Here is a 27,242-nt window from a genome sequence, read left to right as displayed (position 1 = left end):
GCATAGCCAGTGTACAACACCACATTTTCCAGTTGGAAAGGCCTGCTCAGATATTACTGATGGACTAACAGAATGCTTCATTCATAGCAACAACAAATACAGTTAAACAGTATGTCTGAAGCACCATACTATGTGGAAAGCTATTCTGCATTCATTATCACAGATATATGTACACCTTCCACTTTCTGGAAGTTGTGGTGTTGTTGTCTGTGGTGGTCTAAAGTAAATACAGGTGTTAGCTCTACCCAGTATCTATTCTTGCATTCACATATTAATGTGAAATTATTCAGATCAATCAACTGTGGTAGTATTTTTAAAAATCACCCTTAGTGCAGAAATGTATTTGGAATATATGGATGTATATATTCCAGATGTCTGCATGCTTGTTCATTTTGTCTGGCTTATTAACATTTTGTTTGTATGTCTGATTTCTAATGATGGATTCTTTCCTTCTCTCTATATTATCAGGGATATGTAGAACAACTGAGAATGCGGCCAGCCTCTCTCCCAGAATATCGTTTTCTTTTGTTCACCTTTGTCCTTTTGACATTTTGGATTGAGCTTTGCGCAGTGCAGACTTGAACTGATTTATTCACGTTTGTATTTGTATTCCTCCTGTCACAGCGAGAGGAGCAGTAGGAGAGTCTGCACAGTGCCCCCAAGTGGCCACATTTGGCAATGTGGTCTTGAAAAAAAATTACTATACAATCAATCATTTAAAATAGGGACTCTTGATCCTGGAGGGATGCAGTCCAGTATGTTTCCTGGTCTTCTCTAAATTCCTGCCAATCTCACAGCTGTTTGCAGCGCTGCAACAGACACTGTGAAAACTAACAATACTGACAGTACATATGTGGAGTGCGGGGTGGTGACAGTCCCCTCAAAAACCAATCAAAAACTGAAATATACAAAGTCACCTCTTGCACATCTCTGTTTCTGTGTGAGCAGACGTCTCATTCTCATCGAGTACTACAATCTATCCTCACTGTTATTGGGCCACAGTCAGGAACCACTGCCTGTCTGACAGTACATCAGCAGTTTCTGAACAAATGTTTATTTCCAGTAACATTATCAAAATTATTTTAACAACACAGATCAACTGCCTGAAGGTTGGATCCTCCAAAGAGTCTTTATCAGTCACTTTGCAACATCTCCACTTGAGTTTAATAGATTTGCAAGAGCTGACAAAACCCTGCTACACTGTTTATTTCCATGTGAGAGAAACTGTAGAGCTGAAGTAGTCTGCACTTGATTGGTTGGCTTGACTCCTGTTGAGGGAGCTTTGTGGAAGTGTTCACAGCACACGCCACAGAGTGGAGTGGAGGCTGGGACAGCGTCACAGTGCAGCGGCCAGTACTGCTAACACACTGGGAATCTGGTTAAAGCCTGGTTACATTTTTGGATACACAAGTATGGAATATTTAACGTCCCACGGTGACCACTTTACACCCGCAAGTAGAGGTTTGGAACTGAATATTCCTCAGTCTCCCCATCATCCAGACTTGCATGTGGAGAGACAGACAGAAGGAGAACTGCCAGACATTGTAAATATTGGGCAAAGCATTGTATGGACATATCTGAATTGAGTGCCCTTTTGTGAGGTGGCTCTCTCCTTCTTTTTATATTAGCAGGAAGTAGGCAGATGCTGTTGGGTACTGGGTAGGGATTACTTGTGTTGTTTTTTGTAAATCACATAAAACTTCAAATGATATGAGGAAATACAAAGTGAAGCGTGGCTGAGCTGTCATGGCCCTCACTGGAGGCAGCAGGCAGCAAAGTTTTGGTCTCACACTTTGTCAGAACACATAGTATTGAGTCTTAAGGAAGAGTTACAGATAGGACGTCTCATGCCAAACACAACGTCAAATAGACTGTTGAAGTAGAGTGCAGTGACTGTTGCCCAGGTTATAGCCAAAACATTTTAGTTAAAGTGAAATGTACTGAAAACGTCCTCACTGACGTACAGTATTAATGATCAAATTTGACATCTTTAGTATTGGTGCTGCTTAAAAAATGTAATCTTTAAGTGCCAGCTGCATCTGGTCAGCTGCATCATGCGGGGTAGATTCTGTTATGACATAATGCTGCTGTTCCCAGCTGTATAATCAGAGCTACTGCACGGTCGCCCTTTCTCCCTGCTTCCTGGGCCACCCTGTCCATCCCTTCCCACCTGACACCCGTGACCCCGCCCTTGTTTCTCTGTTGATCCCTGTGTTCTATGCTCTCCGCCCCTCTTCATTTTGAAGGCGAGGTGCAGGCAAAGCACATCTACAAGATCCCCCTCAGCAACCTGGTGGGCCGCAGCATCGAGAGGCCCCTGAAGTCGCCACTTGTCAACAAGGTGGTGACCGCGCCCGTGCCCAGTGTGGCGGTACCGTCCTCGCTTGGCCCCGTCACGCACTCCCTCTCGCTCTCCCGCATGGAGATCAAGGAGATCGCCAGCCGCACGCGCAAGGAGCTGCTGGGTAAAAGCACGCACAGACGCAGGTGGTGACGTGAGCGCCGCGTCACTCTGAACATGAAGGCCCACAACTGCATGTAACTACAGCAGAGACAAACTTCTGTAAAAACACATTGGTAGTGTGCTCTATCTGTACCCTCCCATTGAGCCGTGAGAGCAGCAGCCTCCAGTTCATCTCATATGCTGTACAAATTAAAAACTAAACTTCAACATCAGAATAATAAAGGAAGGATGCACCCACAGTGAGGATTTTAGACTGTGGTTATATTTTGACTGCCCATGTGTGCAAGCATTTTGCAGAATCTGCTGACAGCTCAAAGCATATATGTGGGGTTATTACTTACTGACACATCCCAGACAGTTTTAATTATTTTGATTTTTGTCAGTAAATTCTTTTGCTACTAAATTCTAAAATTCTGGATTTGCAATGTGAAATTCTGTGTTACTGGACAGTGTGAGTCACCTGGCAGCCATTAAGTCATATGGTAAATCAGTATAATGTGCTGATGTCATCTGGACCAGCAGGTGATGTCACAGCTGTAATACATGCACCTGCATAACCTTTGTGGAAGCATCCAGTCTGGTTTAAAGTGGAGCATTTTATCTGTGTCTGCCTGCCTGTCTGTCTGCAGGCCTTACAGAGGAGCCTAGTGGGAAATCAGAGAGCACAGTGAAACAGAGGAAGATCAGTAAGAAACCAGTGGAAGAAGAGCCGAAGCCCAGAGCGTTAAGGTCTACCAGCAGTGACAGGTGAGAGGACACCAGTAGACCATAGCTGTTGTGTAACTGCTGATCATAACAGTACTGGAGGTGAGGAAATTGGTTATATGTAAGAAATGTCATTTTTTTTGCCTGAATACAAATGTGAATTTTATACCGGATTGGAGGATGCAGTACAGCTCACTTACAGCTAGTAGGTTTTGTAACAAGGAGCAGGGTGAATCCAAGTGCAGAGATGACTCAGAACACAAAAGGCTTGGTTCAAAAACAGTATCGTTTCCTTTACTGAAGGCTCCAGAGAAAACAAAACAAGCTTGGTGCAAGAGTTCACACTCAAAAAGCAGGGTAACACAAGACTGAGTGAATACATGGACAAAGGGCAGGGCTGGAATAGCTGGAAACACAGGTTAAACCAATAACTCATTAACACAGGTAGAAGACATTAACTAAATGAGACATAGAACATAGGGAGTTGACAGGTTGTTGCTCTTGTAGGACTCTTAGTGTGGGGAAGGGAGACAAGGGTCTACTATATGAGGTGTCAGTCAGGGGACATGGGAGTATGTTTCAGCACTAGGATGCCATGTTTGATCCAGGGAGCTTCCAAGTAGCTTGGTCAGCAAGGCACTCATCAGGAATGCAGTCTGAGCACTAGGGGTGGAGCCAAATCCGAATATGGTATTCAGCAAAGCACAAATAGTGGGTTTTTACGAATATTCATTACGTACAAATATTTTAAAAATTATTTGTTTTCAGAAAGGAAAAAAATGTCAAATAGATGGTGTTCCTCATAACTGTGAGCGCGGTTAGGGTTATTTGTTTTTCAGTTGAATTATATTTAAAGATCAAGAAAATACACTGTTAAAAAGACAAGTTTTTTAACCCTTTTGCGCATACGGTCACACCGGTGTGATTTGCCGTTTGGCGCGTATGCTAAAACTGGTGAAGGGCGAAACATGGTGAAAAAGGGTTAATAACAATATAGCGATTAGGAATGATTTGTTTAAGACAGGTATAGCAGAGAACAGGAGAGTTCGCTCTGTAGGTACGTTTTAATCCTCAGTTTTGCGATACAAATACAGACTCGTCCCCTGATTTACTGAGGTAGGTGCAAACCAGGTAGATTTAAAAATAATTTTTATGTTTGCGCCTAAATTTCAACATGCTTTCACTGGGCGGTATAGTGTGATTAAATAAGATGTTTTTCCTTTAAATCAGGCGCAAGGAGCTAATAGAATAATTAGAATAAACCCATCCTTCATTTTTGCGCTCTCTGGCTGACACTCCTTGAAATACATAGCCTATTCATCAGTTCTACGGCTCAAGTTGATCCCGGGAAATCCCCACAAATAAGTAATAAATATATTTTTCTATTTTATAGCAGAGACACTGGAATTATAGTGTGTGCGTGGCAGGGTGCGCCGTGATGTCTGTCAGCCATCGGCCCAACCCTACTTGACATGGATTGAGATATTTGCATAGCCTGTTAGGCTACTCTCCTTTTTTCAGATAGCAAGATCTATAGTTTGACAGGCTCAAGAACACTTATATTAACACTTTAATATCCTAAAATTAGAAGTGTAATAAAAAACAAAAACAGAAACAGGATTGTTAGGCCTATTTCCACTTTTATCCGAATACAAATACAAATACAGATAATTTTGCTGCCTCAACAAATACAGACACAAATACAAATACTGGGCTCTCTGCATATCCCTACTGAGCACTATGACCTAGGTTCCACCCCAGCCATGTCATCAGCTGACAATGACCTGAACCCACACTAGCTTTGTTCTGGGGTGGGTATATTAATAGTTACCTTGCAAGTCATCAGGTGCCTGCGAGTTGCTTGGATTACATCAGTGGAGTAGCACTTATCCTCCAATTGGAACTCAATGTGGTGCTCTGTGGGACTTATAGTGTCTAAAATAGCCATTGGCTCCATGAAATTGTTTTTGAGTATTGAATTCGTTTCACTTTAACACTCCTTCACAACTACAGAGTTGTTAGTGAGATGAGCCTACTGGGAGATTAGGAAGCCCAAAACAGAGTTGTGTCAGCAAATATAGGATCAGTGAAAGCTTTGAAAACCTTTATTAGTGCAGAAAACTAAGCTAGCATTAAACCAAGCTTTCCCACGTGTCCAAGACTCAAGACAGGGATGATGAGCGAGAGAAATTTATGCGGACATGAGTGTGACAGGGTGTGTCCCTGCAGGATGGGCTCGGAGTCTGCCGACACAGATTCGGATGTCCAGCGGCACTGCTCATCGAGCTCGGAGGCGGAGCCAGAGCGTGCAGGGGCGCGGGAGGAGAGCCCGCCCCTCACCGCTTCCTTCGAGGAGGACATCTTGGACTTGAAGTGAGGACAATCCTGAAAGTGCTTCTTTACTCATGTCCTTGTGTAGTTTCCATTTTTTTGGCATGTCCTCCGCTCATCCCCCACCCCAGTACCCATTCACAACCACTCTAAGTAGGAATGTTTCAACGTGTTTTTCACTCCAATGTAACCACTAAGTATTTAGCCATGACATCACCCAAACCCAGACCACTTCTTTCTGACAGACAGACACTTGTGCCCAAACTTATTTTGTTATTTTTGTCGCCATGGCTTAATACTTTGTTTCATAGTATAACTAAAATACAGTAATATGTATATATAGTGTATTTGTTGTATATATAGTATATGTGTTATTGTATAAATATGTTTGTATATGCATACGTGCACCCACACACACACTCACATATATACATATATGCACACATATACATACATAAATATATACATACATACATGTATATACATATTATTTATTTTTTTCTGCCCTCTGCATCTGTGCATTTCTGAGCATTCCATATCTGTAAGTCTTGGTTTTCCATCCAGTTCACAATATACAAGCAGGCAGAACTGTAAGTGGAGCTCCTCAAGTGCCATTTTTCCATAGCGTCTTCTGGAGATAACCACCAGCAAGATGCCACTGTAAAATTTATTTGACCATTAACCACTTCTTGTAACCTTTCGTGTTTGTAGTCAGAATGTCAGTACACATTTTTCATACATTTTCATAAATGTTCATATAATAGTTGTATTTTCCATACATACCACAACCACACTGGCACACTGGCCCAGTGTCCTAATTTGAGTTAGCAGAGAAAAAAAACAAACTGCATACACTAAAAGAGAAGACATATAAAATGACTCACCTGTGATGCTGATATTCCTAAATGCTGCCCTATTGAAAAGGGCACCAAAAATGTGCATGTGAAAACTAGGCTACACTGGTATTGTTTCTTTGGCTTGAAATCCCTCAGAACCAAAGGATCTCAATCAATTCATGTTTTATAGCTCTCTCTCATCCTTAGACCATGGCTAACAGTAGTGAGACAAATGATGGGGAGGTGGGTTGGAAAGGGCTCATTTGAAGTGGTTTTTGAAGGTGATGGCGCTGATGGGTGTGAATCAGTGTGTGAGTAGCGTCCCGGCCTCTGGAGCTCTCTCTGCCTTAGCTCAGTGTCGCACGGAGCTGAATCAGGCTGATAAAGAAGGAGACGGGGTGGCAAACATTCGGCAGGGTGGAAACTGTTTGAATATTACTCTTTCAGTACAGAAATAGCCATACCTTTTACCCTAACGAAATGAGTAAGCGATACAATCGGCTCGCAAAATAGTGTGAACAGTTGGAGACTGGCATTAAAGATAAGGAAAGGTAGAATTTAGCTCAGCTCAAGCTAATTAGGAGAGTGCAGCATCAAAGCAAAAATGATATACCTTGAAGGAGGACACGAGGAGGTGGCCTGGACGCCATCTTGGACCTGTGACAACCTGCGCCCTCTTGTGGCAATTCTGTGACATTGTTGTCCCTTGTGTATAATGCATGACCAAGCCCTTCCCCCTCCTTCTCGCCTTTCTGTTTACCTGTTTCAATGTGAACTCTTCAACACTAGCGTGAGCCTTGAGAAAAAGGGAAAAATGGGAATATTTTTGCAAATGTATTTCCTTGTTATTTATTATTATTACTATTATTGAGTATTGGTGAGTGGGAGACGTTTGATGGTTGAAGTTTGTAATACCGATATATTGGTTTGAATGTTTTATTTTACTTAAGTTAGTTGATCCTGTTTTGTTTTCTTGGCCCCCTAGACGTTTAGCAGTGGTTTTGTATCTAAATCAATATTTACTGTTTAGACTGTTGCTGAACCTCTGTGATATTAAAATTAAACAAAAATAATAAAAAAACACCAAGTGTCTTAAAATATATTGTATTGCCATTGTTTTTAATGCCAAGTACTACTTGTAAATGTTTGTGTTTCAAATGTGGCCTCAAATGAAACTGAACTATTATTATTATAATTACTTTTATTATTATTGTTTCTATTATTTGAATAATTTTAAGTGCTGTAGACCACTGCTGTGAAAGTAGCTAATTTTGTTCATTGATATGAAATAAATATTTATGAAATTTGACAACTTTTCTCCTTTTTGTTTTTGTTTTTTTTTTTTTTTTTTAGCTGTGCCCAAAACGCTTCACAAAAGCATGTCAGATCAAATAGATGTCTGTACGCCATCAGTGGAATCTGTTGTACCTATGATTTCTTGTTAGCAGAATGAGGCTGAAATATGTTGCCTGCAATTCCAAGAGACGGTTCAAATATCTAGTCTCTGCAGACAGAAAGCACAGGAATCAAAGTCAATGAATATGAAATGCAAATCAGCCCGTTTCCATTTCTGTTTTATATGAATGAGTCTGCGGAGGGGGAGAAGCCAATTAGGGACCGTCAGAGAGGCATGGCAAGGTTTCCACATCCTTGTGCAGTGAATTCTCCTCTGACACCATGATTAGAGTGAAAACTGGAGAATTATGGCTATGTGCAATGGCAAGCGGCACTGTCCTGAAATTATTGTAATTATGGCTATGTAATAATGACACTGCGTCACAGACACATGGCAGCATCTCAGCTGAATTGGAGGATCTAGAGCAAGTTTTGGCGTTTTATCCCCCTCTCTCCCAGTTCGTCTCCACATCCACTGTACCCTTTTTTAAAGTTGTCCAGCCCAGGCTAAAGGAAATGTGTTCAGCCTGCCGCACCAGAAGACCAGCACAGGAGATTATAATAATCTGATTCTAAATGGAATGAAGCCATTCTATAACCATCACAGTTGTTCTAGTGATAGTTTTCTTATGAGCAGTTGATTCTCATATGCAAGATGGTCTGTATAGATTTGTATTGGTTTATCCCACATGTAACAATTATAAATGATGAATGAATGATTGATAAATGAATGACTCTTCCGTAAGTGATTCCTATAAGCAGATTGTGCACTGTATGACTGAGCCAGGTGACACTCGACTGACTGCATGTGTATGGAGCTTCAGGTGCTATTGGTTGAGCAGCTGTTAGGGCCTGTGCAGGAGAGCACAGGCGTCCAACAGCTTGCAGACACCTGCCGCCTACTCCTGTCTCGCCCCAGGGACACGCGGTCATCTCAGACACGTCACCATAACAATAGTGCGCCGCTCTGCATCAGGCCTGTCCACATCCGTTTGAGGCTGCCCCCAAGGATTGTAGGACTGACAGTGATGGGAGGTAAACTGGGCTCTAATGAACAATCAGCTGAGGCAACCTGGCGGGTCTGTCCAACTTACCTGTCACCTGACGCTGTTCAAAGAACTGCAGACTTTGACAGCATTGGTGAGGGAATGGAATGAAGCAGACTCAAAGGGGAACAGTAGTGCCTCTGGGCCTGAGACCAGAAGACTGAAGCTCCATTAAAATGCAAAGCACTGCCGCCCAGCTTTGCAAGACTAGAAAACTGTGCGGGCAGTCAATGTCTTTATTCATTTTAGTTATATCTTCAGTTGCTTAGCAGATGCTCTTATATAGAGCAAAGTACACAGGTTACAATTCTTACATGTTATCCATTTATACAGCTGGAGATTTAAGGAAGAAATTCTGTACCTTGCCCAATCAGTGGAATGGTTACAACAGCAGTGCACCAGTGGCAAACTTTGGGTTACAAGCCGTGCCTCTAACCGCTACATCTCACTGCTGTCCATATTTCTTGGCTTGTTACAATTACTTTGATTTGGTTTGTCTGCACTTAAGCAGAGAGTCTCCATTGAAAAGCTGAGAGCTGAGAGTCTCCAGAAATTTAGCCTGTAACCTTAATTTGCTTGTCATTTTTTGACAACAAAAATCACACTGCAGTGAACTCGTAACATATTACCCCTTGTTATCCTGCACACGTAGCCCCAGATCACCCATGCCTGTGCTATGCATATTAGACATTTCAGTCATGAAAAAAATCAGAGGCCATTCAAAAGCATGTAAATTCTAATTAGGCAGAGGCATTCCAAAAGCTCAGCATGCATTGTCAGAATCAACTATGTAATGAATAAACATAACATCCCTTTGACAGTCCCATCAATGGTGATTTACTGTGGCAAATGTGACAAATACTCTTATGTGATTGGCTGTTTTTATTCAGCAATTTCTTTGGTCTAAAAATAAACAGGACTCCTTATGTGTTTTTGAATTTTCATTAGATGTGTTGGCTGTGGTTCCAATATCTTCTGAGGAAACCAGCTAACTGCTGGCAGCAAACAGGGGAAAATCACTGGAGAGAGTGAAGCCTGAACAGCCCCAGACTGAGGAGTGCTAAGTGGGCCTCTGTTTCCCTGGACATGTCTGAAAAACACCTATTATTATCCTCTCCTACACCAAACACAACACATTGTGGTGGGTTGGCAGATATACTTGTATGTATTTCTGTGTTTGCTTGTGTGTCCACACGTGTGTGTGTGTGTGTGTGTGTGTGTGTGTGTGTGTGTGTGTGTGTGTGTGTGTATGTGTGTGTGCAATTCAAAGTAAATGGGTGAGTGTACGTATCTGTTGTCAGAGCCCCTCCACCTCTCTGTCTCTCTGATTAATGGCACAGCCCAGTTGGCTCTCACCTGGGAGAGCTGTCGGTTACCGTGGCAGCTGATCACAGTCTCCGCAGTGATTGATCTTTCACCTCCCAGCAGAGGGGCTCATTGCTCTCATGTCGACGGTTCTATTCCTGCCCCTGCCCTCCCCCTAACACCCAACCCCGCACCACCACTGCCACCACCCAACCAAGACAGACACCGCTACAAATTCACTGAGATCAGAAGCTGTGTAGCAGAACCACAACCATGTTGCCTGCGCTGTCTCCTACCCTCTACAAGGCCCTCAGCACAGGGAACCTCCGTGTCCTCACAGACTCAGAGGAGGCACGCTGATAAAGACAGTTTATTATTCTAGAACAAGTCCTGTTACAGGTCCTCAAAATGGCAGGTGACTCATCTCTCAGGGAGGAGGAGAGCAGGAAGGAGGAGGCAACCCACAACTGTGTTTCAGTCTGTTCCACTCGGGGGTCCATCAGTAATGGGGAAAGAGGAGAAATGAATAATCTCACCTCTGCTGTTAATGTGACGTGCTGGACGCAGTCTTGCTGTGACAGTGCTGGGAGGAAGTTCAGTTTATTCAGATGAGTCAAAGAGACAAGGAAAGCTGCAAACCATTCAAAAGTTCGTATTAACTGAGCATTAAGTGAGTTCAGATTAACTCAGCGCACATGCTGCTTCTCCACTGCAGTAAAAATGAGGTTGAAACATCACTGGTTGGCCATGAAGCGGAAGAAGCAGCACTGCGTTGAAGGACACACAGATCTGACCTGTCATTCTTGGCCTGGTCTGATCCAGTCAAACAGTGGGGTGTTCCAGAGCTCCAGCCAAGTGATGCTGACTCAATACCCAGCATCCGCGAAGCACAAATAACACAACCATTCCCTGTTTGGGTCTACAGGCACAAAACCTGGACCCCTTCCCTCCCCATCTCTTTACTATATGCATTGGACAGCTTACTGACAAACCCTGTTTTATCTCCTAGCGGTTTCACAAATAAATAGCGAAATAACAGAGGCATGGAACCAGCTGGATGCTCCAGCCATCCTCTGAGCGGTGTGTCAGACAGAAAAAGGCACAACTTGTGACAGGAGCTCTTAGTCACTGTGTGCTTGAAAGCTGCAATTATCCACAAAGCCATCAGCTCACAGAGATGGCACGGGGCTGTGGCTGAAAGAATAGCAGCTCGGAGAAGTGCTGATGGGCAGAGGACCGGGCTGTACCTGAATGTGGCCGAATCCCAGGTTTGTGGCTGCCATTTTACCCTTGAAGACGACCCTGCCCAGACAACATGCCTGTTCATATAGTACTGTATGAGTTTCGCAGTGGGTGGGCAAATTGCCATAGCCTCTTAAGCAAAGTGACAATGACAACATTGTCATGCAAAAACAGCAAATGTTTTTCAGCAACCAGATTTTTGTGGACTGAATCCTACTTCCCTATAGACATCCTGAACATGGGCCAGGAATTATGTCATATGCTAAATAAATATGGGAGTTGGTTCAAGTTAAACATTCATCAGATACTGTTTCTGTATAAATGTTTGTACATACTAAATATGCTCACTAGTATTAATTGCAGTATAATTGTTTCATATTATGACAAATGCTGTGTGACAGCTTGGGAAATGTCCTTTGCACTAGTCTTTTACACAGCAAGCAGGGCAGCACTTGCACATAAAGGATTAATTAAAAAAATCTTCTTTGGCTTCCCCTCAAATACAAAAGACAACACAATTTGACTAAAACAAAGACACCCTGTTAGGGAAAAAACATTGCCTTTCTAAAATTTTTTTCACTGGTCCCTTTTGTCCATGTCAGTCTTAACTTTCTTGCTTTCTTTCATTATAAATGCAGGTTTTGTATCATAAAATGATTTGTAGCAAAGGGCGAGAGCAGTCACCCCACCCAGACTCGAACCCAGGTCTACGGGGTACCAAACATGCGACTTGACGCCAAAGAGCCAGGCTCGTTGGTATGGCAGTCAGAGCGCATACTCAACCGTGGTGACGGCACTCCGTCACACTGCCCTCCCCTTCGGGAAGCGCGCCCATGCGCTTCACGCACCATGGCGTCCCTCACGCATTCTCTTGCCATACTTCTCCCATCCCAGGGTGCCCCACTCACCAGTGCTTCACCCATCTCTGGGGTCCTTCACCCCGGGGTCAACCTAACCTGGGGGTCGCTCATACGGCTCACACACCGGGCACACGTCCGATGGCCTCACAGCAAGCCATCCCACTCTGACACCACGTGTGACGGGACGGCGAGCGGCAAACAGGTGACGACAACAGAGATTGGGGTGAACAAAGACAAGACGTTTAATTGTGCTATACATCAAACAAAAGATATAACTATTTACAATAATAAACAAACAACACCGGGCAATTATTCCCAGGTGCCTCCTTCCTTCACATTATAATTAGATATAATTAAATAGCCTTAATACCTAGGAACTGATAGACCTGTCTGAGATAGTTGGACGGGAAGTTGGTGCCCTGATCTGTTAAAATCTCCTTTGGTATGCCTACCCGGGAGAACAACTGTATCAGTGCTACAGCAATGTGTTTGACCTTAATCTGTCTCAGGGGGAATGCTTCTGGATAGTGGGTAGCATAGTCACAAATAACTAGAATGTATTTATTGCCGGTCTTGCTCCTCTCTAAAGGACCCATAATGTCCATTGCTATACTTTCAAAAGGGTATAAGGGGCAAGGATTGCAACTGGGCAGGACAAGGGCATCTGTCTGATGTTAGCTGACACTCTGGGCATGTCTTACAGTGCCTCATGACATCAGTGTACATACTGGGCCAGTAAAATCTAGCAGCAATGCACGCATAGGTTTTCTGTGCTGCTAAATGTTCCACCCAAGGAACTGAGTGGCCTACCTCCAGAACTGTATGCCTCAGGGACTTAGGTAGCGCTAGCCGCTCTGTCTCCTCCTGCCTGTGATAAAGTACATCCCCCTTAAGCACATATCTCTCTTCCTTGAGGAGATCATTGGCTGACTCTGAAACATCTTTAAACAAAGGTGATAATATCACATCTTCCCTCTGCAGCCAATCCCACTTCTCACACCATTTGTAGCAAAGGGCGAGAGCAGTCACCCAACCCAGACTCGAACCCAGGTCTACGGGGTACCAAACATGTGACTTTGACCGCGACACCAAAGAGCCAGGCTCATTGGTATGGCAGTCAGAGTGCATACTCAACCGTGGTGACGGCACTCCGCCACACGATTAATGGTGATATTTGTCTAAATGTTGTATATGTGGAATGTTTAACTGTACGACTATGCATATGTACACAGTAGCAGAACCTACATCATTGCAGATAAAAGTACATGAAACTTTGAACAATGAAAGGCTGATTTGTAACAGCACTGTCTGCCCAGAATCTTCTCCCTCTTTGGTGGTTCTTTGAGTGTTCCTCTGCTGCCGACTACAGACATATCATCCACATAGCACTTATAGAGTGAACAGCTGCCTTGCACCATGCTTTAAGGCCATTCCCTTATTGTAATTCTATACTTCACTAGAGTCTTTTTCCACAGGGACTTATTATACAACATGTAAATGCCAATGCATACATATACATAAATAAATAATAAAAAAAACATGCTCAAAAACATCAGACAAGAATAGGTTATTTCCGGTCAGTAAAAAAGATAAAAGAAAGAGGTAGATTATTTGCTCTCTCCTAAACTATGGGATGAATAGGATTCTGATTATTCATACTGCATATTGCTAGTCTCAAAGGTACTATCTTGCCTAATTTACATATACCAAGCTATTCTGTGAATGGAAATGGATGGAAAAGGGCTTTACAGTGAAAAATGCATAGAAACATTATTATTATTATTATTATTATTATTATTATTATATTCAACATGAGGCATATTATTTGTATTATTGTAGGCATATGTGAGATATGCAGTGTATATTCTGTGGCTATGTTATGGATCATAGCTGTAATGTATAGAAAACAGACTTTATACTGTGTTTTGCATTTTGCATTAACACATACTACTTCAGATAAGGACTGTCTTGTTAGCAATGCTTCTGACTGCTAAAATCATTCTGGGAGAACCTCAATGAAATGAAACGGACACATACGATATATCAAATGCCTGACCTCTGAGCTTCCAACAGTCATTCAGGTACACTTTGGAGACCTGAACTGGCGATCCAACCAGACTTCACATATGAAATGTAATCTGCACGCTAGTCTAAATTTCACCTGCTTCACCCACAGCTTCAGTTTCTGTAAATTTACCATGGTTGTTTCCACTCATCTTTGTCTCTTTGTACATTTAGGAGTAGAAATGTCAAAATAATGTCTACATTATAGCACAAAAGACGTGTTCGGAACCAAATGTATTCATACCAGTCGGTTTGAGATGAAAACATTCCTCTACTAATTCATTGTTAAATTTGACATGTTATGGATCAAAATGACTATGCAAAATTCCAAAAGCATCTGCCTTTGAAACATGTCAGTAGGTTTTCTCGATTGTACCAGAGTAATCCGAAAGAGAAAAAAAGGTCCTTCATAAAATGTTAGTCCTCAAACGCCGTCATTCTTTTAATACATTCATCTCTGACGTGAATTGAGAGTTGTTTAAGAACTCTTCCAGCTGGATTTAATTATCCAGGCGCGCAGAGCGCTCGTAGACTGCGTCTACAGCGCCTTCCAACGCTACTGTATCAAGACGGATTGATTGCGATTCCGAGTCTCGTTGCGCTCTGAGGTTGAACGGCTCTGGCCTGTCTCCTCAATTCTGCCGAGGCCTCATAAAACGCATCCTGCGCGAGGACGCGGGAGGATTTACATGTCTGTCTTATTTAGTCGTCTCCCGGTCCAGATTTAGTTTGACAAGCATGTAAAGAGGAAACGTGAGGGCTGAGTTAAATCAGGCGTTCGGTGAGAGCGCTGCACCCGCATCGGATCTGAGAACTGCGCAGCGGGTTGAAGGTGCAGAGACCTTTTTTTTTTTTTTAGAAAATCTAAAGGTTGCTTTATACTTGAGTGAGCACCAATGATTGAGTCAAGATGTTTCGATCCTGCAAAGCAGTCGTAGCGCATGCAAATTGTTTTCTTTTTCGCTGCCTCACTGCAGCATGTGATATTTGATTTGTGATATTTGAAGTGGAAGTATAACATCATCAGATATTTCGATGATTTACGTATTTCAGAGTCAAGGACCAGGAGACTCAAACTCTTTGGAGAAAATATTTATAGACCTACGCTGCTCAAATGAAAAATAGTCATCGAGAATGATAGCCGTCAACACGTGGTTTGGGACATATAAATAAAACGTTGATTAAAATTCCCAGTCCGTTTAATCAGGGAGGGGTAGGTGTTGGGGAACGTGGAATAAACATGAGCGTATAGATTTCCATCACACAGTACTAGCATGTTGGTTTGGTTGTGAATACAGGCCTAACGTACTTAACATCAACAAGAAAGAATCTGAAGGCACTTTCACAGTAATATTAAGTGACATTTATGTGATTTTTAAGTCTCCCAAACTTGGAAATCTATGAGGTAAAAGATCTGGTGTCAGTCCCTCAACACACACAAGGGCTAAATTTGTGCTATTGTTGAAATGGAGTATAACGAAACAATTTTGTTTCAGACCACTAAAATGTCACTGCATATCGACAAAGAAAAAAGTACAAATAAGGCTGTTGGGAGGGCAGTGTTGACTTTCCAGCAACATCAGAGGCAAAATGTTAAAATGTTTTGGAATCAAAACACTACCCCTAAAGGTCACCCTCATTTAAGCATACAAAGCTATCTCTGCCTCAAAGGCATTCTATGTCATTCTAATAATAAACAGCAACAGTAATAATAATAATAATAATTATTATTATTATTAAATTATGGTGACCTTTAGGGGTATTATTATTATTATTAACAATGCGGTCTAATCCCATAAATATCCATAGGAGGGCGACAAAACCTCTGTTCGAGAACAAAACTCTATTCTGTGATTCCATGACTGGTGTCTGATCTCTTCTATGTCCCACATCAGTGAGGTATTCTGGAGAAGTGAATTCACCAGGCAGTCTTCTGGAAATGAGGGGTTTACCGATTTCAATCACTATCAAAAGGTTTCTGGATATTCAGGAGACAGGCAAAGTAGCAGTCTGTTCGCACTTAGCCAAAATGCGGTGAGTGCCGTGTGTCCTAGTAATGTGGTCACATTCTTATACAATTTGGTTACAAACGGAGCAACAATAGTTCAGCTGCGATGGGAGCAGGTAGCGAAACAGTATTCGTATGCGGAATATTGAATTGGGAAAAGTAGCTGCTGAATATGTGCTGCACAGTAGACTAGACGACTGTACAAGTGATCTGATAGACTGAACCAGTTAGCTATCTAGCAAAAGCGTCATTTTTTTTTTTGTTTGTTTTAATCGCGAAGAGAAACGAAAGTAACTTCAGTTTAACTTAGTGACTTATCCAGATTGATCCAAATTATATTGCAAAGAAAGTTCAAGCAAAAAAATTAGGCCTGTCAAGTATCACATGTTTACACATCAGCCAAGGTCAAGGTATTATTAACATTAGCGGGACTTTTAGCAATAAAGGTGTCACACATCCTTATTTGCTTGCCAAGACATATCAACAAGCGTCTTTAACGAGTGTCAGTGGCAAACGAGGGCAAAATCCAAGCACACAGGGAAGGTGCTCATGTTGTCGAAATTGTTAACGCTCAGCTCTGGGATACGTAATTTAGCTGTCACCTCACCTTAGGCAACTCTCACAGCCGTCAGAAATGCACGCGAGTCTCGTTCTTTTTACGCACGGATAGTACGTTTATGCCTGTAATGTATGTGCGCGCGCGCTTCTGCGTGGGTGTGTGTACATACACACAACAGTACAAAGTGCTGTGTGTTACATCCTCCGTCAAACCAAAAGAGACACATGTGAACAAGTCCCAGGGTACACTAAATGAGATGTTTTAAGATTAAGATAAATTGTAGTCAGAAGAGAAACATTTATCAAGTACTCATATGTGTAATTAACCCTGCTGAACCCAGTGGCGGTCGAGCACCCTAAAAAATGTAGGCCTCGGCTGGAGTTCCCTATGCAACTATGTCTGCGTACACAGGTGGGGATGAATGCAAGAGCTGAAGTACCAAATAACAATTTATTTCACAGAGTTCAATAAAAACAATAGTGGCTTCAAGAGAGAGGATTGTACACCAGTTACTGGGGTTTCGTCATTCACAGTGATAAAACAGGAGATTATCATAACATATAGATAGTACAGCATGTGGGTCAGGAATAGAGATAGTAAAATGCAAAGGCTAACACATTTCCAGAAAAGTGGGATAAATTGCACTTGCCCGCAAGATACACCAGAAAGTGATAAAATACCACTACACTGCACACAAAGAAAAGTTCACAGCAAACAATAAATATGGCGACCGCCACACAGCAGCCACTAAACACAGTCAATATATTGCACAGCACACCGGTGTAAAACTAAACACAGTGAGAGGGGCTACAGGTGCTGCCCACTACCTTACTCAGGTGTATCCCAACCCACACTGAGCTATAATAACGAGGGAGGAGGGACTACCCTCTAACATCAAAAGTTTAGTATTATATTACCTGACCCGCCCACCGTGTGATACAAGGGTTATATTGCACTTTAACTGTCTAAGGCTATACAGTACAGGGTCTTAAACACCCAAGTGCTTATGGTGACAATTTTATAACTGGCCAATCTCTCGCTGGGACTTAAAACCCGCAAAACATTGGGAAAACGTCCTGGGGGCCGTCACCAGGAGCGCAGTGCACCACCGCATTGACGAATGATCACAACAAACACAGATACGATATAAAAAGCTAAAACTACGATGTAGGAAAAACAGTGGTTGTCCTTTTAAAACAATGATCCAGTAGATCCTTTACACAGTGGAGGACTGCACACAAGCTGGCACTAGGGACCTGGCTTCACTGGTAGTACAGCGACCATGCTCTTTATAGGGTACCGCAACTCAGTTCTCCCAGGATGAAGCACAGAAACTGTGGATTCTTCCTCTAGACGTCGTGCACTTCCAGCCAAACGATACTTTCAATTCTCGTGAGAATCACCTGTGTTTCCCAACCTTGAGCGGATTCATTTAAAGATATGCCACGCCCACCCAATGTATATATATAAGGTCCTAAGGTCCTATGGGTTACATTTATAATCATAGGAGACATTTTCTGTGGGTGTTCTCAGAAATTGGATAATTTGTCAACCAGGTTAAGACCCTTCCCAATGCCCTTATTATATCTCTGATAAAGTGAGACACTCAGACTTCACCCAGAGTTCCTCGGAATGATTCATTATGACCGTGGAGTGCAGTCATGTCAAGATGACCACACTACAGATGCATGTGAGAATAAGGGAGAAAAAATCTAACCATTATTGAGGGATTTATTTTGAGAATCCTACTTGGTTGTTTCGTTTTGATTTTTTAACTTCTCCAGCCAACTTGGTCAGCTCTCCCAGAGAGAAATGAGGCCAGATTTGTTTGCAAGATGGATGGTCCCAGAGATCTACATGTAAGGTGCTTTTCCTCCACCAATTAATCACCAGTCTGTAATTTGGGAAGCTTGGACACTCCCTCTACTGCTGCATGTGAAGCTGTGAAGATCTTTCAACACTCTACCCTTGCCTCCCCCCAAATTCCCTCTCTCAGACTTGCTTACTCTCTCTCATTCTCCCCCTTCTCCCTCTGCTCCATCTTTTATTCACAGGCCTGTTTGATAGGAGACACCTGCACAGAAGGATGCTGGGTAAAAAATGTCAGGAAACTTCACAACACTGGCAACTCTCCAATGGATGCAACTCTGGTCACACATAGCAATAATCCTGTATACATTCAGGCTCCACCTATCCACATTATAGACCAGTTGGTAGTTGCAGCTACATTTGGAACTATAGAGTGGTTCTTTACTAGAGTTGTGACTTTTTCCAGAATTAAACAAGCTCTTGGGAAATTTAGCAAGGTTATCAGCCCATCCATTTCATTCTTTTCTTAGTAATGCAGCAAGATGGAGAGTGAAATACAGTATTTGTAAGAGACAGGAACTTGTGTCCAGATGAGGAGCTTGCTCGACAGAGTCGGGGTGGGAATGAGACACCTTAGCACTGCCTTGAGACTTTCACTTCTGTGTCTTCCATAGAAGAACCTGAACTTTGTCGAGTGCACTTGAGATTGGTGAACTGTGGCTCCTCCCACTGGGAATGAAGTGGATGTGAGCAATTGGTTAAGACTGCAGGTCTGCGGTGGAGCTGGGGAGCCGCTGGCTACACTGCGCAATATATCATTGTTAGATTGTGGTCTGAGACTGAGTGCAGTCTAATCAACACTTCTTACTCACCCTGAGCTTTCATGTGGCAATGGTAAGGGACTTTCTGCTCACACACTGGGCTCCACAGCCTATTTACAGCACTGCGCAGAAAACCCAGTGTAGAAAAGGGCCACATGTTTCTGTCTTTGTCTGTGTCTTTGTCTTTGTTTGTGCACCACCCCACCTCTCACAGGCACTTGTTTACAACTCAGTTGAAACCTGCCCAAACCGGTCTTGCTGCTCCCCTTATCAGCAGGACCCCCACAGGTAACCCAAGGCACAGGCGTGCCCCGAAGGATGGCCCCCAGGTCACCATTTGCCCTCTGACCTGTCCGTATCCTTTGGCCACCAATCAGGGCCTCAATAGGGCCAAGGATATGGGACAATATAAAGGTAGTGGTGACCTCCCCAACCTCAGTACCGGACCAATACCCATTCAGTGAAGAACTGGGGAGACCAAGCAATAAGGGAACCAAGCCTTGTGTTGTTGTTGTGTGCGTCTGTGCCTGAGTAAGTACTCTGCCTAAGTTCAACTGGTTGTAATATAATTGTCTGTAGAGAGAGAAGGGTGATATGCATTCTTGTCCAATGAATATTATGTGTGCATGTTAGTAGGATCGTGTTTCTGTTATGTGTATATGTTCTTATTGCATGATCCATCAGTCCTGAGTTATTCGCCCTGTTTACTCCTTGCAGGAAACCACACATCCACCCATTCCAAAATCCCCAATAAGCATCTGAACCCGGAACCCGACTCCTGTGTCCTGACCGGCACCCCACTGTGACAGCAATTTAGCCTGAACCTAGTTATGGGTGAAACTGCCCCCTCAGTTTCACCCGGTTACAGGCGTTCCTGTTCTAAATGTCTTAGCAGGCCTGTGATTATACAGCAATATACGGGTCTTTATAGATGTGTGCTATCTTTATTGGAGGCTTTTGAAGCCTTAAACTAGACAGTTACATTGAGTTGCTTTGACAAATGGGGTTGGGACCAATCAAAATGACCCAGAGATGAATGAAGTAGCCTCAGAGTGTGTGTCAAAGGGTCACTTCCTGACTGAATTCCATCCACTCACTTCCATCCCGAAAGACTTGGAGATGGAGTTGGAGTTCCTGTATCAATACATTATAGAACTCCCTCACCCAGAGCTGGCACATCTTACCTCAGTTTAGCCCCAGGTAAAATCCACCTACAGTCTGTCTGAATGGTAGCATATGAATATTAGTAAATATAATAATATAATATATATGTTATATCCATGCACCCAGTATCATTCATTTCACATGATATCCAGCTCTTACCTTTCTGTTTATTTCTATAGAAGTAAATACAAAATACATAACTTGCCAGGCTTAATTTGTAAGACTTTTAAGCTTTAATATTCAGTTCTACACAATTCTTAGGTGCAATGCCCGTTGTCTTGAGTAGCATGTATGAATGCTTTCACCAAACAATATAGGGCTATAATGGCAGCATTATAAATACATTAAGTAAGTTAAATCAAAGGTTGTGGTGAATTAAAAAATAAATACAGCTGCCTTTTAAAATAAAAGCTATGATTAATCATACTTCACTGTGTTTAAGCACTACCTTTTAGGGCCCTTTTGGCACTTGAACAGTTTGTGTTATTTTTGGCCCATTTTAGCCAGGAATTGTGCACTGTTCTGTTTGAGCAAACACCTAATAAACATTACATTCAGACCCTATTAGTGCAAGCCAGCTAAGTATGAAAGGGGCGGTAAAAGGTTTGGAAGCCAGCCGGCAGCATACAAAAATATTGCCATTACTGTACCCAAAGCGACCTTCGCTTGGTTCTTAAAATCACATTGGGGGGGGGAGTGGGGGGGTGCAGACTGGCTGGTGCTTTGGCATGTTCAAATATACAAGAGACTGCCAAGCCTAAAACTGAGCACATCCGATATCCATTGTGCTGCCTAGAAGCGTTCAGCCAGATGGAGTAAAATGATCATTTTCAACTAATATAATTTGGATATTCTGTTTCAGCTTGGGTCAGGCAGGCAACATACCACCCCCTGTTCGGTGCTAAAGTGTGCAAAATGGGTACATTTATCATTTATTCAGGGGCCATTTTAGATTATGTGTGTCTCTGCATTCACAATTATTTTGAAAGTAAATATTTTAAAGTGTCAAGACATGCTTGATTTAGCATGATTTAGAGTTCTGATAGTATTGAGTTCTACAATTTGAACTTGAACTTTTTTGGTTTGTTTTATCTTATCTTAAAAAAAAGCATAACAACAAACAGACACCCACAGGTTTCCACAGTGTGGTCTACTCTGTCGAAGTATATTAACCAATAGTGATTCAAAATGGGTCTTGATTTAGTGATTTTGTGTCTTAATGCTTTAATTCAATGTAATCAACTACTAGTATCTCAGTACTTCATTTATGCCAGTTATGTCCAGGTTTAATACATTTAGAGGTTTTCAGACATTTGTTTAAAAATGTTTTTAGTAAATGAAGGGCTAAAATGGCCACAGAAAAGTCCCTTCACTTACCAAACATCTATATGCCAAATGGAGGTTGTGACCAATCAGAATTAAGCAAATGAGCAAAAAGTTGACAAGTCACACAAATTTTATCAAAATTGAAACAGTTGACTTGGTTTTATAATTTGCTTTGTATTTTTGCATTCTCACGATCAATATGATTATTAGTATTAATTTGGATAATGCTATTACAGGTTTAGAATGTACACACTCCTTAGCATCTGAATGCGCTGTTTGGATATTTTAGAAATTCATTTCTAATTCCAACTTTGGTCTGGTCTCTGAGAGCACAACGGCAGGTCGCATCAGAAACAGGAAACAGAAAAAGAGTGGCAGCAGAGGGGTGCAGCCAGGGAAATTTGATCACGAAAACCCTCCTGGCTGTCTCAGGGAATTTAATTAAATTGCTGGAGAGAGCTGTGCTGGAAGAGGGGCACATCTGGATTCAATATGTGGAGCTTTGATTTTTCTTTTTTTCTCCTCTCGTTCTGCTTTTTTTTTTAATGCCCTGGCACTTGAGACCCCCTTCCTCATCTCCATGTTCAACAGGGGGGAAATGCCAAAGCCCAAGAGCTTGATACAATTCTGGGATCTTAATTCCTAATTTACTCTCAATCTCGACCTCTGTGTCCAACAAAAGCCTTTGATTCTCACAGCTCATATTAATTTCTCTCTGCACATAGCTATTGGCCCCGGCTGTAGAATACCTCTTGCTGCATGGAGCTGACAGACAAGGATGCATCGATGGACCTTCCAAATTACTTAGGAGAAACAGAGGTCAAGCTTAGCTAATGGTATTGTAAGGAAATAATGGTCAGCAAGAATAAAGGTAGCTTATTTGCTGGGAAAGGTATGTACTATAGATTTGAGATGCTCAAATTTTCATAGGTAAAGTCAGCTATATTGAAACAGTGGGATTTAATTCAAAAAGATGTTACCTTTATGTACATGACTGGGTACAATTTGTTTGAGCAACTAGGTCTTCTCTGAATGGGTGTCAATTTCCCATGTGACACATCTGGAACAGTTGTAGAAAAGTATACATTCTGTACAAGGAAACAAGGAAAATAACTTCCCTGAAATACACCCATCACAGTAGCTCAAAAATTTCATAGTAATCAAAACTGTCACTCTGGTAGTTATTGTTTGTACTTCTTTCAAATTCAAATTCAAATAAATGTGCCCAGCATATTCATCAAAAAACATATTTCATTAGCTTATTACTTGTTAAGTTCCACAGGTAATGTTCCTGTTGGGTTCATCACAGACTTACCCCTCAATCAACATTTAATTTCCACTCATAATTAAATGTATCACTGTTTTTCTTTCATAAACATATTTTAGTGTGATCAGTAATCACCAAAATGTATTTGATAAATACATTCAGATCAAATAAATTAGCTATTAAATGAAAATAAAGGACAAATATGGTTTATCTTAAAGCATGTTTTCTTGTGATCGGTAAATGGGACAATGTTGTATATCCCATTTCCGATGCTGAGCACATTTTAAGGCCAAGAAAAACATTTTTGTCTCATTATCTCAGCTTTGTATTATACAGGTTGAAACAAGTTTATTTCAGAATCGTTCAAGAACTTTAAAATAAGTACCAGGTTTAAAGTTTTACCCCTTAGTATCTCAGTACCTTAAGGAGCTGCATGTTTTCTCCCTTGTATTTCACATTGTAGAAGTGCATTTGATAAATTTATACATATATGATTTGATGCAGTAATGTTGTTTATGCATTTATTCAGCATAGATGGAGAAACTTGTTGAATAGTCTTAAAGGATGCTTGTTCCCTGTGTAGCTACAGTTGTGGATGTCTGAATGTATGTATTATCAGCAGTATTATGTATTAGCAGTGACTACTTTGGTTGTGATTGGGTGGGAGGTGGTGAAAGTGGAACTAATTACTCCCTCCCAAGCTATAGTAGGTCATGTTTCAATTTGTAGCAATAGCTTTTTTGTTTCATTTTTTTTTTCAAACGTTGTGCTTTCTTTTTTTGCAAAATGCATTGTGTTCAGCAAAAAAGACAAAAGAGCTATTTCCCCTGCTGTCTGGCAGGACATGCCTCATGAGCCTCTGAGACACAGATTTACGCTCAAAGGAAGTCCCTCCTCTTCCAAAATCCCTACACCAGCGCAGTAATGCCGATTAGCATGCGGCCTTCATATATTAAAATACAGCCCATTTCACTGATTAACAAGCTAGTCACTTCCCCAACAATCACCATATTTTCACCCATAAAGATGTTTTCATTTTTCACTACTCATACAATTATGCATGCATTATAAGTTCATTTCTATCTGAAAACATTGAGAGAACAACTAGGATAATTATTATTATAATCACTTCTGTCAAAATACTATTATTCAATGTTATGATGGATAGTTTGGATATTTTCTTCCTCACAGTGAAGCTAAAAAGAAGTTTATGCCTGTGAATTGACTGCTAACTTTAGGATTACAGTTAACCTTTCCAATTGTCCTCCTATTTGCCAACCACTCCCGACTAATCAGTATAGCACCATTCCGAACCACTGGCCTTCGACACATTATTTTATGTCGTGTTGAAAAGGAAAGCCTATGCAACGTCACAATTTCTAAATAAAAAATGACACAGACAAGGTAATAAAATAGCATAATTCGTGGGAAAATGTCTCTTTCAGTCGGGGGCCATCAACATTCTCTTCTGAACTCATATTTATCTTTACTAAAATCATATCCACTGAGATTCAAAAGAATTACATTAAAAATGAAACTCCTCGAAGTAACCCAATCCAATGTGCAAAGCATCAGTAAGAATATAGGAATAATTGATTAGAAAATATGTACTCAGATCAGGGTGTCATGTGTGCATATTTTCAGACACAACATGTGGAATTGCAGACATGAGTACATTGTGTTAAGGTGGCTGTATTTGGGGTGCATAGTTTTCGAACGCACAGTGGTACATGATGGATCACTGAGGAAGGCATCAAACACAGCCCTCTCTTCTACATGAAAAAATATGCAAGCAAAAGGCACAAACAGGGTGTGTCGAGCTACCCGTTCGTTCTCACGTGATCCAAACGGTTTATAATTTCCTCTGAAAATAGATGAGCTGTTGAGATCTGTGGGCACAATGAGTTGTAGGCCTATTTCTTATGATTTGAAAGCTGGGTGATTCAGTCTACCTCAGCTTTTGGCCGTAGCAGTAACGAGTCATCAATAACTGTTTAAAGTTATACTTGATTACATTTTCATTAGCCTGCTATGTAGTTATTTATGGAATGTTTTATCAACCGATTTCTAAAAGAAACGAAACAGGTCTATCGCCTTAAATTTTTTATTCATTTTGGTTTCTAAAATCTGCCGTTATTAATTGCCTTATTTTCTACATGGTGCAAGAAAATAATTATCCCTAAAAATAGTTCAAGTTGAGGAATATGTGTTTACAAGCTTGCGCCCTCCCCTGAAATGTCTTAAAAATGCAATGACCCGTGAACGGAAAAAATATGCTTATACAAAATATACAAGCTAATGATGTGACAGGATCTTAATACATTCCCTTTGCAAAATTTCCCAGGCAAATCATTATCATAACTAAAGCATAATGTTCAATATAATGAATGGTGTCACTATTTGCTATCTAATTTACTGTATTATATAGTATTAAATGGTACTGCAATTAAATCCGACAAACACACACGATATTAGGCCTATAGGTCTAATAATATAAACAGTTTGCCCCCTTGTAAGTTTGCGGATTGAAACTAGGTTAACTATTACAGTCCAGCGAATCAGCATTATATCATTTGAGCGCCATGACATATTTTATTTAAGCGTAACTGTAATTTCTGTGATGCTAACAGTAGAAAGTGGAACGTACACTTTCTGATTCAAAAAGAACTCCGTGGGGTCCCTCATTTCGTGTCACGAGAGAGTTGCATGTGAAAGGAATAAAAATAATTCTCATGACTGAAAGATCTACTGTTTTTTTCACCCTCTCGCCGCGTCTGTATTTGAAGGAAACACGTTGCGTTTTGAAAAGTATCCCCCACCCCACTTCACCCCCCGTGGGTCGCTATATAAATCTTTGCGTGTTTAAAGAAACTTGGCGGTGCCCTTTCAGGTAATTATGAGCTGGGAAAAATGCAAGTGTTTCCGAGGGAGTCCGTGCTTCTTTGATCGTGGAAAAGGTTATTAAATCCTCTCTATCGGACGGGGTTGTGAATCTAAGATTACTTGTCCAAAAAATTCCACATTACTTTTCTCATCACGATGTTTTAATCTATGAAAATAGTATGTGTCTCTGTGTGTGTTCTTAATGTTTAATGTTTTCACATACTGTTAATTAATTGCCATCGGCCTTTGCATAACTGGATTCAACACAGCATTGCATTTAATAAAATGTCTTTGTACGCTTGGATAAGGCTTCTTTGTACCTAGACTATATGAAAGTGGGAAATGATAACATCGGCTGACTTTCTGACGAGAGTGTCAAAGAATGCTTAACCTTTGAGAAACGAGGGTTCCTAACGCAGACATTTAAATCCCCATATGGTTTGGATTATGTAATTGAGGATGTTTATTTTATTTGCTTGTAAATCACTTTTATACCCTGGGGAATCCTGTGTTTAGGTCAGACCGAAAACAAAAGTTGTAAATACATAAAATCAGCATCTGATAATAGCCTGCGATCTGCTGCATTGTGATTAGCTAAAATTGTACGTGTGGCTTAAGACGTTTTTTGTGCTATATTCATCTTTGCATTATATTTCTTTCTTAATGCATTATTCTAGTTATGAAAAACCAACTATACCCTAACAATAGGAATGGCTTTCTTTTCACCTTTTCAATCGCACATCAACACGTCTCAAAACACAGATTGAGACAATATACTTTTCTGCCTTGAAAAGGGAAACACAACTTTAACTCCCAGCCACTGGTTTTAATTAAAGGGAATCCTTCTTTTAATTCCCCAGGGGAAACTAAGTTTTGAACATTTGGATGAGGACATAATTATCTCATTACAGCAAGCTTTGACGGCCTCCGGGGACACAACGCTGATTTAATGTTGGGGATCTTGGACTCCAGCGAGTATTTTCGGGGAGAAACTTTTTTTAACCTCGCAGAGAGTATGGGGTCCCAGTGTCAGTGTGGGTCAGATCCCCTCTTACAAAATTACACCAGCGTGGTCGGCTAACGATGAGTGAGTCACACAGACCGGGTCTCATAAGGCTTTATTCATTTTCATTTGTTGACAGAGGCTCTAGAGAGAC

The 27,242-nt window shown here is 41.4% G+C and overlaps 1 protein-coding gene across 1 annotated transcript in view; it reads left to right on the top strand.

Annotated features, from left to right (window-relative positions):
- garnl3 (GTPase activating Rap/RanGAP domain like 3) overlaps positions 1-5,868 on the top strand; it is a 101,587-nt gene extending 95,719 nt beyond the window's left edge. The window contains 3 exon segments of the mRNA XM_036528515.1: positions 2,247-2,465; positions 3,094-3,211; positions 5,399-5,868. Of these exon segments, the coding sequence (XP_036384408.1) occupies positions 2,247-2,465; positions 3,094-3,211; positions 5,399-5,546 (485 nt within the window). The 3' untranslated portion in view covers positions 5,547-5,868.
- Positions 5,869-27,242: the final 21,374 nt, after the last annotated feature.

This window comes from Megalops cyprinoides, chromosome 5, assembly GCF_013368585.1.
Source record: "Megalops cyprinoides isolate fMegCyp1 chromosome 5, fMegCyp1.pri, whole genome shotgun sequence".
NCBI classification, from domain to species: domain Eukaryota; kingdom Metazoa; phylum Chordata; class Actinopteri; order Elopiformes; family Megalopidae; genus Megalops; species Megalops cyprinoides.
Note: the sequence above shows the minus strand (reverse complement) of the source record. Positions and strands in the feature narration are given on the sequence as shown.